This window comes from Abramis brama (genome assembly GCF_963993115.1).
Source record: "Abramis brama genome assembly, chromosome: 1".
Lineage (NCBI taxonomy): Eukaryota > Metazoa > Chordata > Actinopteri > Cypriniformes > Leuciscidae > Abramis > Abramis brama.
Window position 1 is genome coordinate 37,259,472 of NC_139963.1, and position 13,848 is coordinate 37,273,319.

Below are 13,848 nucleotides of genomic sequence, written 5' to 3' on the forward strand. Positions count from 1 at the left end.
ACCGGCAGTTCCTCTCTGCTTCAGACAGGTTGTAATTAGCTTTGGCTCCAATTCTGCGTCAGCCAGCAGACAGTCAATGGCCAGAGCCATTACTGTGAGCACGGCTCTCTCTCACTGTCAGCTCCGCATTATGGAGACTGGGAGACTGTGAACTTATTTCCCCTGCAGGCTAGGTGAAATGGAGGACATCAGTTCAGAGAGCAACTCCCCTAGCTTTTTTGAGAGCCCACAAATGCATCAAGCCTCCACCCGTGGAATGAAGGACTCAAATAATCTGATTTCAAATGATTGAGTATCCAAGAGTTTAAAGAGCCCAGCGAATATTGAGCCCCCTTAGTAATATTGTGAAGTTCAAAAGGGACTTTAAGGACATGCACAGGCATCTCAAATGTATATTATAAACTTTGAAACTATATTACCGATATATGCACACATGTGACTCTACAGTAGTGGCCAAAAGTGATGTCCAGAGGGGATATTTGTGTTTTTGACCCGACAAGTTTGATTAAACCATATAAAATATATATAATATATACACAGTATCTCACGAAAGTGAGTACACCCCTCACATTTCAGCAGACATTTTAGTATATCTTCTCAAGGGACAATACTATAGAAATTAAACTTGGATAGATTTTAGAGTAGTCAATGTGCTGCTTGTACAGCAGTATATTTACTGTCCTCTGAAAATAACTCAACATACAGCCATTATTGGCAAAATAGCTGGCAACAAAAGTGAGTACACCCTAAGTGAACATGTCAAAACTGTGTCCAAAGTGTCAATATTTTGTGTGAGCACCATTGTTATCTAGCACTGCCTTAATCCTCCTGGGCATGAAGTTCACCAGAGCTGCACAGGTTGTTGCTGGGACCCTCTTCCATTCCTCCATAATGACATCACGGAGCTGCTGGATGTTAGACACATGGTGCTTCTCCACTTTCACCTTGAGGACGCCCCACAGGTGCTCAATAGGGTTCAGGTCTGGAGACATACTTGGCCACTCCAACACCTTCACCTTCCTCAGCAAGGCAGTTGTCATCTTGGCGGTGTGTTTGGGTTCATTGTCATGCCGTTCGGCCCAGTTTCTGAAGGGAGGGCATCGTGTTCTGCTTCAGAATGTCACAGTATATGTTGGAATTCCTCTTTCCTTCAATGAAGCGCAGCTCCCCAGTAGCACAGCATGCAGCCCCAGACCATGATGCTAAAGCAATGCTGGCAGCACTCATGCATCTGTTTTTTGAAGCCAGCTTCTGCACCTGACGCACAGCACAAGGACTCAACTTCTTTGATTGACCCCTGCGAGGCCTGTTCCAAGTGGAACCCGTCTTGGAAAACCTCTGTATGACCCTGGCCTGTACTGTAACTCAGTTTCAGGGTGTTACCAATCTTCTTATAGCCTAGGCCATCTTTGTGGAGAGCAACAATTCTAATTCTCAAATCCTTAGAGAGTTCTTTGCCATGAGGTGCCATGTTGAACATCCAGTGTTCAATATGAGAGAATTTTACTCAAACCACAAATTTTAACTGCTCTAATACAAGATACACAAATTTGTGTGGCCCCGTCAAGCAGACAAAAACATGAAAATGATGAATAGGACGTGTGGCTTTGCATGGTTAAATGACGTACAGCTATTGTCACTTAGGGTGTACTCACTTTTGTTGCCAGCTATTTTGACAATAATGGCTGTATGTTGCGTAGTAGCACCTTAAGATAATAATATACACCTAATAAAATAATAATAAACTTAATGTGTTGTATGGTAACTGCGACATTTAAAAATGAAATATATATATTATACCTGGTTGCCACCTGTAATAAAGCTAAAAATAAAAAAGATGACGACAGTTTGTAGCTACAACACCATTAAAAAAATGCATGTATTGTGTCAGTGGTGTTCAACGTTTTCATTTTGAAGTGTGTAGTTAATATTCGGTCAGCATTAGTGTGGTAAACATTGCTTTTGCTTTGTTTGATTAGTTCTGTTAACCATCCATAAACTGTTATAGACTTATCAGTTTACTGTTATTCAACAACACTGGTATTACCGCATACAAGCTCCTGTTTGTCCAGCTCACTTTCCCCATACATGTTACGTTACTATAGCAGTGTCTGATGAAACGAAACCTCACTTGTTTTCTTGCCACTTTTTCATCTGCTCTGCAGCGTGTTGCTCCAGTGCACATTTGAATCATTTGCATTTCACTGTTTTTGCTATTTAAGTCAGACTTGTTATTTTTGTAGTCGAGCATGAGCACTTCTTTCTTAACACACTTTTTGTCTTTATAGATATACTTGCACCTGAGGTCGTACACGGTGCCAAACGAGCAGCGCTACATCATCCGCATCCTCTTCATTGTCCCCATCTATTCTTTCGACTCCTGGCTCAGCCTGCTGTTCATCAGCAATGACCAGTATTATGTGTATTTCGACTCTGTTCGTGACTGCTATGAAGGTACAGTGAATCTGAGCTGCTCTCTGCCCTTACATCCTCTTCTGCCTCACGGGCGTAATATTATTCAGCACGAATATAGTGCTGGTGGAATGACGTGTGCTGTTGTTTTAAGTCTGGCCTGCAGTGAGGGAGGAGAGCCTGCTTTACAGACATAGGGTTGCAGGTTTCATAGAGGGGAAATGGATACATGTTCATTGTAACTGAACAAACCTGTTGGTCATGGCACAGTCAGAAAGGAGGCAGGCCAAATGTCTCTGTTATCATCTTTTCAGACCTATCCCACTGCTGCTAGACAATAACTATTTATAACAGTTTTTTTTTTTCTGTTTAAGTTACATGGGAAAATTCCAGTGTGGGGATTTATTTTACTTAAACCATTTTATTCCATATACTTATAAAGTTCAAAGTATTTGTTGTATTCTTTATTGGGGTAGGTAAGATTTTTAAAGGTATTTTAAAGAAGTCCTTTTTGCTTGTCAAGGCTGTATTTATTTGATAAAAAATAAACTATTACTCCAGTCTTTAGTTTCACATGATCTTCAGAAATCATTTTAATATGCTGATTTGGTGAAACATTTCTCATCAGTGTTGTAAACAGGTGCTTAATAATTTTGTGGAAGCTATGATATATTTTTCTTCCCTTCCCTTTTTTTTTTTTTTTTTGATTAATAGTTTAAAAGAACAGCATTTATTTGAAATAGAAATCTTCTGGTGACCATGTATATCTTTACTGTCACTTTGTTTAATGCATCCTTTCGGAATAAAGTATTAAATTCTTTTAATATTATGTAGGTACTATAATATAAATATAATTGTAATTTAAAAGATGTTAAGTCTTAGTCATAGGCCATCAGTAAAATCTTACCACAAGTAATAGTTGTACACACTGAGAGATGAGATCTGACCATCTAATCTGTCTTTAAATAGACCTCTTAGGTTAAGATGGATTTCCTGGACACAAACAACTCCTCAATCTTGATGTGTGATGAGATGTTCTGTCATGTCAAACATGTTCTTTATGCTTCTCATTTAAAGCTCTTACTGCAAATTGCTTAAGTTAGGCTCTCATGTATGATTGTTTTTATTTATTTTTTTTATTATTCAAGCATTTGTGATATACAACTTCCTGAGTCTGTCTTTTGAGTACCTCGGTGGAGAAAGTGCCATCATGTCGGAAATAAGAGGAAAACCCATTCAGTGAGTGTCTATACATCTATATAAATAAAATTGCTAGGTGAATAAACATAGTGAGCAGCATTTTAAGGCATGGTGGGTGTGCTCCCTTTGCAAAGGCTTAAAGCGATAGTTTACCCAAAAATGAAAATTCATCATTACTCACCCTCAAGTACTCCCGTTCATCTTCAAGAAACAAATGTAGATATTCATATGGATTATTTTTACGATCTCTTTATGAACTTTTTGAAGGTCAAAGTGGTAGCTGCGTAGCTGTCAATGGAGGGACAGATGATGTAAATGATGACAGAATTTTAATTTGTGGGTTAACTAACCCTTTAATTATGCTGCCTCCTAAAATACCTAATTTTGGCCAAATTCAAAGGTCGGCAAAATTCTAGTCCCACAATGCATTGTAAAGTGCTTGGAGAAAACAAAAATCAAACATGGTGGACAATGTGGGCAGAATTTGATTAAAATGCACTGGATATAATTAAACACCTCATGAAGCTCCTCTGGAAGTATGGTGACTGCCATCTTCATTTTAAATTTGGTTGTCATCGCCCACATGGCCACCATGACTCAGTGTGCCAGAGCATATGTGTTAACCTCTACTGTAGGTTAAAGCTCTGACAGCATTTTCTATTTTTTGTGCAACATAATTTTTCGCCTGCCTGTGTCTTTAGAGATCAATTCATCAAACTACTCTCAAGAATAACATTACCTTTTACATGTTCCTCTTCATTTGCCTTTAACAGGTCCAGTTGCCTATACGGGACATGCTGTTTAGGAGGAATTAGTTACTCCATTGGCTTCCTGAGATTCTGCAAGCAGGTTTGTTCCTGTTTTTCTATAAAATCCAGCATTTTTTTTTGTACTTTTTAAAAATTCTGAAATGTTTAGCTTATTTCCAGGTTTTACATCTCTGATTTTCAGTGTGGTCTCATACTTTTGGACACCCCCACTTATGTCTCATATCCCATTCTGTTTTTACCTGCAGTTGTATAAAGAAAAACGGTGATGTGTAAATAGCGTAAATGTTAATAAGAGGGTCAGAATTTCTGTGACTTCTGTCTCCACAACCTTCATCTACATTTTCTACCTGAATTATCCTGAAGTAGCAGCTGTTATCTTTGTAACATTGTCTTTCCTGAGCAGCTCCAGTGGTTAATGTAGGGTTGCAAACGGTAGGAAGCAGGTGCAAGTAGCTTGATAATAAGCACAAAAAAAAGCTATTGCCGCCAGACTGATGCTGTCTGCGCGGCAGCTGAGGAACTCGCTCGTACTTTGAGAATAATACTGATGGAAATTGGACTTGAGAGCTCCATCCCCCATTCTGAAAAGAATGTGAATTGAACTTTTTTTTTTTAATAGGAAGTGAAATTTCAAAACACATAAATCTGTCTGACCGGACGCCTACATGTGGGATTTTCAAAGCGTCACCTCGCGATATACCAGACTGTAGCGGAGACAGAGCGTGCTTTGATTATTTTGAGACGGCTTTTCACACAGACAGCTTCGATTTAAAACTTGAATTCCACGTTGATGTTTCAAGCAGTCGATTCCGACTTGCATGTAGTGAGATTGGGGGGAAATTCTCCTTTGCGTCAATCTCAATGAGTGGATTTGTCAGTCATGTCAAACTTTGTGTTGATTATGTAAGAAATAAGCACTGCCTGTCAAAAATAAGCATGTAACATTACCATGCCTTTGAAAAGAATGAGGACTGGAAGTTTTCTATCACTCAAACTATTTTAAAGGGTTGTTCACTAAATAGAACAGGCGTAAAAAACAAACCATCACCATTACTCATTGGCTTCTGTTACTAATGTCATCTAGGCCACACTTCAGTTCTGTGTCATCAAGCCAATCATGGCTGTCATCACCATCCTTCTGCAGGCTTTTGGCAAATACCACGATGGAGATTTTAAGTGAGCCACCCTGTCATTAATTTGTATCAGCATCCCTTAATAACACAACATCTGCCTTTATAAATGAGCTGTGCTTCACTCCTTGTTGTTTCTCTTCATATAGTGTAACGGGAGGTTACCTTTACATCACCATCATCTACAACATCTCTGTCAGTTTGGCTCTCTATGCCCTCTTCCTCTTCTACTTCGCCACCAGTGACCTTCTAAGACCTTTTGAGCCTGTGCTCAAATTCCTCACCATCAAATCCGTCATCTTCCTCTCATTCTGGCAAGGTGGGTTACTCTGCATTCTTATTTTATATGTTCAGTATTCATCTCAAGCTGTTCATTGACACTTTTGGTAGCCAAGTACAATACTACTACGAACAACAATTTTGTCACTAATAGTCAACATTTTGTTGGTCAAGTGATCTCAACATGGAAACAAACATGTTTGTCAATGTACCAATCTTTTTTTTTTTTTTTGTTGTTGCATAAAACGAGTAATGTGGCAGAAGTTACTTGCTCTACCTTTAACAAATATGACAGGCATTTTTAGATTTCTACTTGCTCGATGCCAGCTGTTCTCAACCAGGGGGCCTCAAGATGACTTTAATTTAAAAGTCAAGATTAAATGAGCATTAAAATAAGCTTAAACAGCAACAAAAAATTAACTCACCCTCTCAACAACTTTTTTTCTTAAGAATTATTAAATTGTGATTTCTAGTCCTGGAAAGTCTTATTATTTGAAATATTATAAATCCTATAAATAAAGCATGTTTATACATTTTATGAGTATATTTTTTTTCTATTGATGCCAAACTCTTAAGTATTTTAACAGGTAAATTGTGAGTAAAAAATACTTTTAAAAACCCTTATCCTTTATCCTTATCTAGTAATTAATGAACAACTAGAAAAGTCATGGGGCCTTCGCATATTGTTGTGGACAGTAGCATCCATCTATTTTTATGCGCTTTTTAGTATATTGCATAGAAAATCGATGGATGGAAACGCCAAGATGCACATAAATTATAAAAATGTGCATTAAAAAAAACGTATGCACCCAATTGAGGCAGATCATTTGTTTTATCCAATAAGACGACATGAGCATAAATTATGACAAATACATTTACCGAATAAATCCCTCGTTGTGCAACTTGCGTGACTGCCTCAACAGTGGAAGTGATTGGATAACTGGACTAACCAGCGGACCAATTTCATTGCAAAGCCTCTCAAATGCTGGTTTGATCATTCTGAAATGCCTTAGCCAAAGTCTGTCATCAGAATGATTTGGTTTAATTCTCTCACTGAAGCGTCTCACATGATTGTGTTCCCAAACACCAGCATCCGAATGTAAGATAACATGACAGGGTTGTATAACGTAGGAAAAAAGAGCCACAGTGGCTCTCTGATTACAGCAAATTCCAATTTCATTACAGATATTTTGCGGCAATTTTCTAGGAAGTGGCGATTTTGTTCTCTTTAACATGTGGGATGAAACGCTGCTAATTTTTTGTTTTGTTTTTACGATATTCCAATATTGTGCACAAGTTAAATATGCAACACTGGATGGAAACGTAGCTAGTGGGGGCCATTGGAGTCAAAAAGGTTGCAAATGTTTTTCTTTGGTTGTCTTTTTCTCAGGTATGGTATTGGCCATTCTGGAGCGTTGTGGTGTGATCCCAGAAGCTCTGGTCATTGATGGTCATGAGGTCGGTGCTGGTACAGTGGCAGCTGGTTGGCAGAACTTCATCATCTGCATCGAAATGTTCTTCGGCGCCATCGCCCTCCGCTACGCCTTCACCTCCAGTGTGTACCGCGAGAAGAAGAGTGAAACACCAGGTTAGAAGCTTGAACATCTGACACTTTGGAAAAACAAAGCAGAACTAGGAAAGTCTAGATGATCTTAGAAACATGTCTCAGCAAGCCTTTATGAGGCAACTTGAAGTTTTCTTCCTCAGGAGCGTTATGACTCACAGTTCAGAAGACTGTTGGAAAGCTCCCCTCATACCAGCAAGACACAGATCATCATAAAAACTGAGTTTCTTTGTACTGAGAAACTCAGACCTGTGGCATGTCGAATGATGCCATTTCAACGAAATCTTCAGCGGGTGTTTTTCTTGCTGTAAAACTTTCTGTTGTGAATTTAACTTGCAGCATAATGAGGTCGGATGACAAGGAATCGTTTAGCCAAAAATTACAATTCTGTTATTCACAGTCAAGTTCGCAGTAGGGATGTTACGATATCAGACTTTGGCTACATGATTATCATGGGGAAAAGAATTCACGGTAACGATATTATCGCAAGAACTAGCAATTTTGAAGAAAATAGTGCTATTGATCAAATTCATCGTTAAATATATTGTGTTCTCTTTTTTTGCTCAATGAATCGCACTCAAAATGCAAGTTTAGTTATTTAGTCACATTTATTTATATAGCGCTTTTTACAATACAGATTGTTTCAAAGCAGCTTTACAGGGATAACAGGAAAATAATGCAACAAAGTTTGTTTCCAGAAGAAAATGGCATCACAGTCCAGCTCAAGTAAGTTCAGTGATGTTTCATTTTTGTTGTAAAAAAGTTATTAATTTAGTTTTTATATACATTTAGTTATTATATATAGCCGTTCTGGAGAAAACCGTGATGTCATTGTCCAGCTCAGTTCAGTTCTCATATAATGGTGTCAATGCAGGCAGATCAATATTATTGTTGAAAATTTAATTAAATGTTAAATTTAATGTTCCCAACTAAGCAAGCCAAAAGCCAATGGCGAAAAAGGCAACAGAAATGGAGAAAAAAGAAAAAAAAAACCTTGGGAGAACCCAGGCTCAGTCGGGGGGGCAGTTCTCCTCTGGCCTACGAACGACCAGTGTATGATTATGATTATGATTCAGGCAGCATTACAGGTCAGAAGTCGGATTGGATTGGAACAATCAGAATATTCTCCAGTTCCATCTGGTTGAAAATCGGAGTCATCACGCCGGTAAACACCGACTCGAGAGTATGTGATTTCAGACGCAGTCCCTGTCTTTTTTTCGAAATACAAAAAAATCCCACACTGGAGAACCTAATATTTCAAGTGTGGGTAGAGTGGCTCGATTTCGTCTGTCATCTCTTCTGACATGATTTTGTGCATCAGAGGAAGCTACATTGCGTCGTTGTCATTCTGTTTGTTTTTTTCTGTTTTTATGATGGCAATTAGTGTTAAGGTGCAATACTGCCTTCTACTATATTGGAGTGTCAATCGGATGACGCTGAATTATTTACTATTACCTAATAGCAGGCAGTATGCACTGTGCAGAAAACAGTATGCTCGTAATATATCATTCTGATCATATCCTTAGAGCTACAAAAGCCTCTCCACGCTTAACGGATTAGTCATATTCTGTCGCTTGTGCTTTTCAAGGTGGTGAAGAATAGTTCGGTTTCAATTTCCACCAATTTAAGCTGTAATGTCAGTTCAGATGCTGAATGTTAAAAGCTGCATTAGATTTGTATTCTGACTTCAAGAGGCCTCCATGAAATATAACTCGACTGTCAGTCAGATATGCATGTTTCAAGCCTTGTGTCAGTTTGAATGTTAATATTCTAAGCGCAACGTCTTCTTTCACAGTGGACGTATTGCAGAATTCTATTCAGATTCATAACCTTTCACTGTAAATAAAAAGGTCACGACTATCATGAAGCCTGTTAGGTAGAGCAACCTTCCGGGTTGGCCTTTACTCCCTAGCCGACCACCTGTGAAGAAGCTTAGGACAGTTTGCTGAGCCAGAGTTTTCACCCTCCATGGGGCCACGTCCCAGAACATCCATCCGTTCACTGTACGGTTTTCAGGCTGGCCGCTGGAGAGCAACAAGCACAGTTCAAGTGTTTCTTATACAGGAGGTCAGAAACTTTCACCCCTCTAGTGGCAGCCTGCCGTCACCTATGTACAAGCTCTCATCCATCATCCACAAGGCAAGATACAGTTAGCTGGAGCTCATCATATTGCAGTATATCAGGCTGTACTCTGTAACCTCGTTTAATACATCCACAGCTGAGATAAATCTGGGAATTGTGGGATTGTGAATTTCTTTCCTGGCTTCTCCAGCCTGTCGTAGATAAAGGAAGCAGAAGCAAACACATCAGTTGAGGGGAGCAGTGCATTGCTAGTGGTCGCATCCCGGTTTCTATTTTGTGAACAGCTGGGTTGGACCTTGGCGGTGCCTGTGGCGATGTGCTCACAAGAGTGAGGATAATAGCAAGATTGCATTGTGTCGAAAAGTCACTGGCTGTTATGTAATCCATTATGTAATCCAGACAAACAAAATACCTCAGAAATATGACCATTTTGCTTTAAGTTAACTTGGGAATGTTTTTTACTCTTCATTAGACATTGTCATTCTGTTGAAAGTGGGTGGGATGGACTAGTGGATTTTAGTTGGATTTTATTTTTTTATTTTTTTGTCCCGCTCCCACAAGATTCTGTCCCGCTCCTGCCAAAAAAAAGTTGTCAGAGAGAGAGAGAGAGAGAGAGAGAGAGAGAGAGAGAGAGAGAGAGAGAGAGAGAGAGAGAGAGAGAGAGAGAGAGAGAGAGAGAGAGAGAGAGAGAGAGAGAGAGAGAGAGAGAGAGAGAGAGAGAGAGAGAGAGAGAGAGAGAGAGAGAGAGAGAGAGAGAGAGAGAGAGAGAGAGAGAGAGAGAGAGAGAGAGAGAGAGAGAGAGAGAGATCGAGAGAGAGAGAGAGAGAGAGAGAGAGATCGAGAGAGAGAGAGATCGAGAGAGAGAGAGATCGAGAGAGAGATCGAGAGAGAGATCGATCGAGAGAGATCGATCGAGAGAGAGATCGATCGAGAGAGAGATCGATCGAGAGAGAGATCGATCGAGAGAGAGATCGATCGAGAGAGAGATCGATCGAGAGAGAGATCGAGAGAGAGATCGAGAGAGAGATCGATCGAGAGAGAGATCGAGAGAGAGATCGATCGAGAGAGAGATCGAGAGAGAGATCGATCGAGAGAGAGATCGAGAGAGAGATCGATCGAGAGAGAGATCGAGAGAGAGATCGATCGAGAGAGAGATCGATCGAGAGAGAGATCGAGAGAGAGATCGATCGAGAGAGAGATCGAGAGAGAGATCGATCGAGAGAGAGATCGAGAGAGAGATCGATCTATAGAGAGATCGAGAGAGAGATCGATCTATAGAGAGATCGAGAGAGAGATCGATCTATAGAGAGATCGAGAGAGAGATCGATCTATAGAGAGATCGAGAGAGAGATCGATCTATAGAGAGATCGAGAGAGAGATCGATCTATAGAGAGATCGAGAGAGAGATCGATCTATAGAGAGATCGAGAGAGAGATCGATCTATAGAGAGATCGAGAGAGAGATCGATCTATAGAGAGATCGAGAGAGAGATCGATATATATCACACTTCAGACCTCAGCTTGTTGCATTTGTGTTATTTTATTGTTGAATAAATGAATAACACGCATAACATCCTCATATAAGTGCATTCTGTACCTTAAAAACAAAATACATTTAAGTAGATATTTATGCTTCACGGGAGTCCCACAAGTAATTTCTTTCCCCTGCTTTCTGTGTGCACATAAATATCTTCCCTCCTACACTGAGCAATTCAACTTGTCCCAGGCCACACTCCCGGTCCTGTGGATAATGTGTTAGTCCTATGGGAGTGAAGACCTCTAGATTAGAAAAAGGCCTATATGTTGACCTCAATATATAGTTGTGATGTAATGGGTTTTAATGATGAGACCGTGTGCGAAACTGCCTCTTAATTCCTTTGTAGAGTGTTTTGGTTACATCTTCCTCGAGTTTCATGTCCTGATTTTTAAAAGAATGAAAACTTTCAGATTTGCTCATTTTAAGTCTCGGATGTCATCAAAAATGTGTCGTGATATTTGACGCTTTCATCTTTTGTTTTGTTTTGTAGAGAATGTAGCACCTATGCACAGCATATCCAGTGGCCTGAAGGAGACCATGAACCCTGGAGACATGGTTCAGGACGCAATCCACAACTTCTCCCCGGCCTACCAACAGTACACCCAGCAGTCCACCCAGGAAGTGGTGCAACCCAACATGAATGGCAAACCAGGGACCAGCACCGCCAAGAGTGTTAAGAAATCTGACAAAGTGATGCTGATCGACACGGATGATGAGTTTTAGTGCCCCATCTGTCCTGATCTTTCTATTTATTTAATCCGGAACTAATTTGACTCTTTCTAACTTTAATGAGAAGACTAATCATGTAAATCAGCTCGTGATTTAAAAAAAAAAAGAGAGCTCATAAAAGGGATCTGGACAATTTCCTGACAAGGAATGAAGGTAGACCGGGTCATGTAAGGGTTGTTTTGTTTTCCTTATTGTTGTCCCGAGCTCATCCTGTAGTGGCGGATGATCCTGCCCTATAAAGAAGATTCCCTTTTTTCCTCCAAACCTTTCTGAGGCATGGCTGATCAACATATGAGGCACGTGGAGCCGTTCAGATGGAATGAATCAGGGACTGACACTTTAGGGAGCCATTCTTGCATCTGGTCGATTGAAGTATTTGCTCAGCGGCTCTCTGCTGGGTCTCAGGACTAATTGAACCGGCTCTCAAAGATGCCCTGGCTTTGGAGATCGCACTTCAAACTGTTGTCTGCGGATCTTTGTAACCTTTGTATACCTTTGAAACCAGAGCACTGTCCCTGCTTTGATTTGGAGGTTCATTAATTTTCACACCAGGCCTTCAAAAACAGTGAGATCTGATGCAAGAAGGCGAGTCTCAGCTATCATCACGTAATTTAATTGGAAATAATGTGTATTCAGCCATTGTTTGGTTGGTTAAAGCTTTAACCTGTGGCATCTTAAGTGTAAAGTGGCACATGTGTTAACGTTAATTTGTTGATGTTAAATGATGGTGTTAAGTTATCCACTTTTTAACCCTTCTAGGGTGTTTTGTTCACCTCTTTAATGATTTGCCTAAACAGTCCAAGGTGAGATGTATTTAAGTATCATGCAAAGCTATTAATGTCTTCAAAGTCCTGTCTTGAAGTTTCTGAGTGCATCCCTTGTTTTGACTGGATACAGAATTTTCTTCAAGATGTTCCTTAATGTATTTGCTAATCTACCTTTGTTAACTTGGTAGTTCAATTGATTGTGTTTTTGAAAATAATATAATCAAGCTTATGGACTTCAAAATGAAACCATGTTATGTGATTCAGAGTTGTTCTATTCACTTTGTAGACAAAATAAATTGACCTGTTTTGTCTGTAAATTAGCCATATAAGTCCTTTGTTAAACAATGGTTTGGAGGCAGCATTATGAGAGTATGACTTGTGCCAATGATTGCTGCCTTTTAACTGTGGATGAAGAAAGTTATGTGTATATAGTATATTGCATGATATCTAGACCTAGTCATCTCTCTGGTATTTTAGCTTCCTGTACAGTTGGTTATGTTGACAAAATCTTTTCTCTTAGGAAATAAATGAAAGGGAGTGAGATTTGTTTTTATGAGTTTCTTTTTTGATGCAACGCCAAACAAGACTTCAGATTCAAAGAAGGTTACATGAGAAAAGCTTTATTTAAAAGTACAAAACAAACACTGCAGACTTTGTACAGGAATAATTTACCACCTCAAATTTAGCCAGAATGAAAAAAAGAAAAAACAGAATGATTTCATTTGTACATGAGGGTAGTTAATTGAAAAAGAAAACAAATGAATGTAAATAAAATAATTTAGATGATGAGAATTAAAAAAAACAAAAACAAAATAAATATCAGAGATCAATGTGATACAAGCAGATTAATGAGAATCATGAATATGATTAATCTAAGCCTAGTTTTTGCTGCCTTTCATGGTGTCCGTATTTACAATTGCTATGTTATATATAGCACAACAGTTACGCCCACGAGATCTATCAAAACTGTTCAACGTGGTTGCACATGGAAATATGATTTTACAAAACAACCACACCCATTCATACAGTACTTAAATGATGACAAGCTCAATATTAAAGGCACTATTTAACAGGACTACTCCTAATACCTTACAGTTTCATCTTAACATTGACAAATATAAAGTAATAATTTGGAGCAGCATACTTTATATGTCATGGAGTTACTATAAGATTCTTATAGGCAAGTGTGTTTTAAAGAGCACTGGTTAAAATTCCTATGTGCGTTCATGGTAAATAGCTTTAAGGACTGACTGAGCACATATTATATACTTTGAAAAATAGATATATTCATATGTAAAATATAGAATAATTTATCCTATTCAGCCCAAAAGGCCACATACAGCATACATAGAATAATAAAAAAAACAAGTACCCACTTA

General features: G+C 39.1%; 1 protein-coding gene across 1 annotated transcript in view; it reads left to right on the forward strand.

The window, feature by feature from the left end:
* tmem184a (transmembrane protein 184a) overlaps nt 1-13,012 on the forward strand; it is a 17,995-nt gene extending 4,983 nt beyond the window's left edge. Inside the window, exons 3-9 of the mRNA XM_084134887.1 lie at nt 2,289-2,454; nt 3,561-3,651; nt 4,386-4,461; nt 5,467-5,558; nt 5,662-5,831; nt 7,182-7,379; nt 11,464-13,012. Of these exons, the coding sequence (XP_083991013.1) occupies nt 2,289-2,454; nt 3,561-3,651; nt 4,386-4,461; nt 5,467-5,558; nt 5,662-5,831; nt 7,182-7,379; nt 11,464-11,696 (1,026 nt within the window). The 3' untranslated portion in view covers nt 11,697-13,012. The remainder of the gene's footprint in view (nt 1-2,288; nt 2,455-3,560; nt 3,652-4,385; nt 4,462-5,466; nt 5,559-5,661; nt 5,832-7,181; nt 7,380-11,463) is intronic.
* The last annotated feature ends 836 nt before the right edge of the window (nt 13,013-13,848 follow it).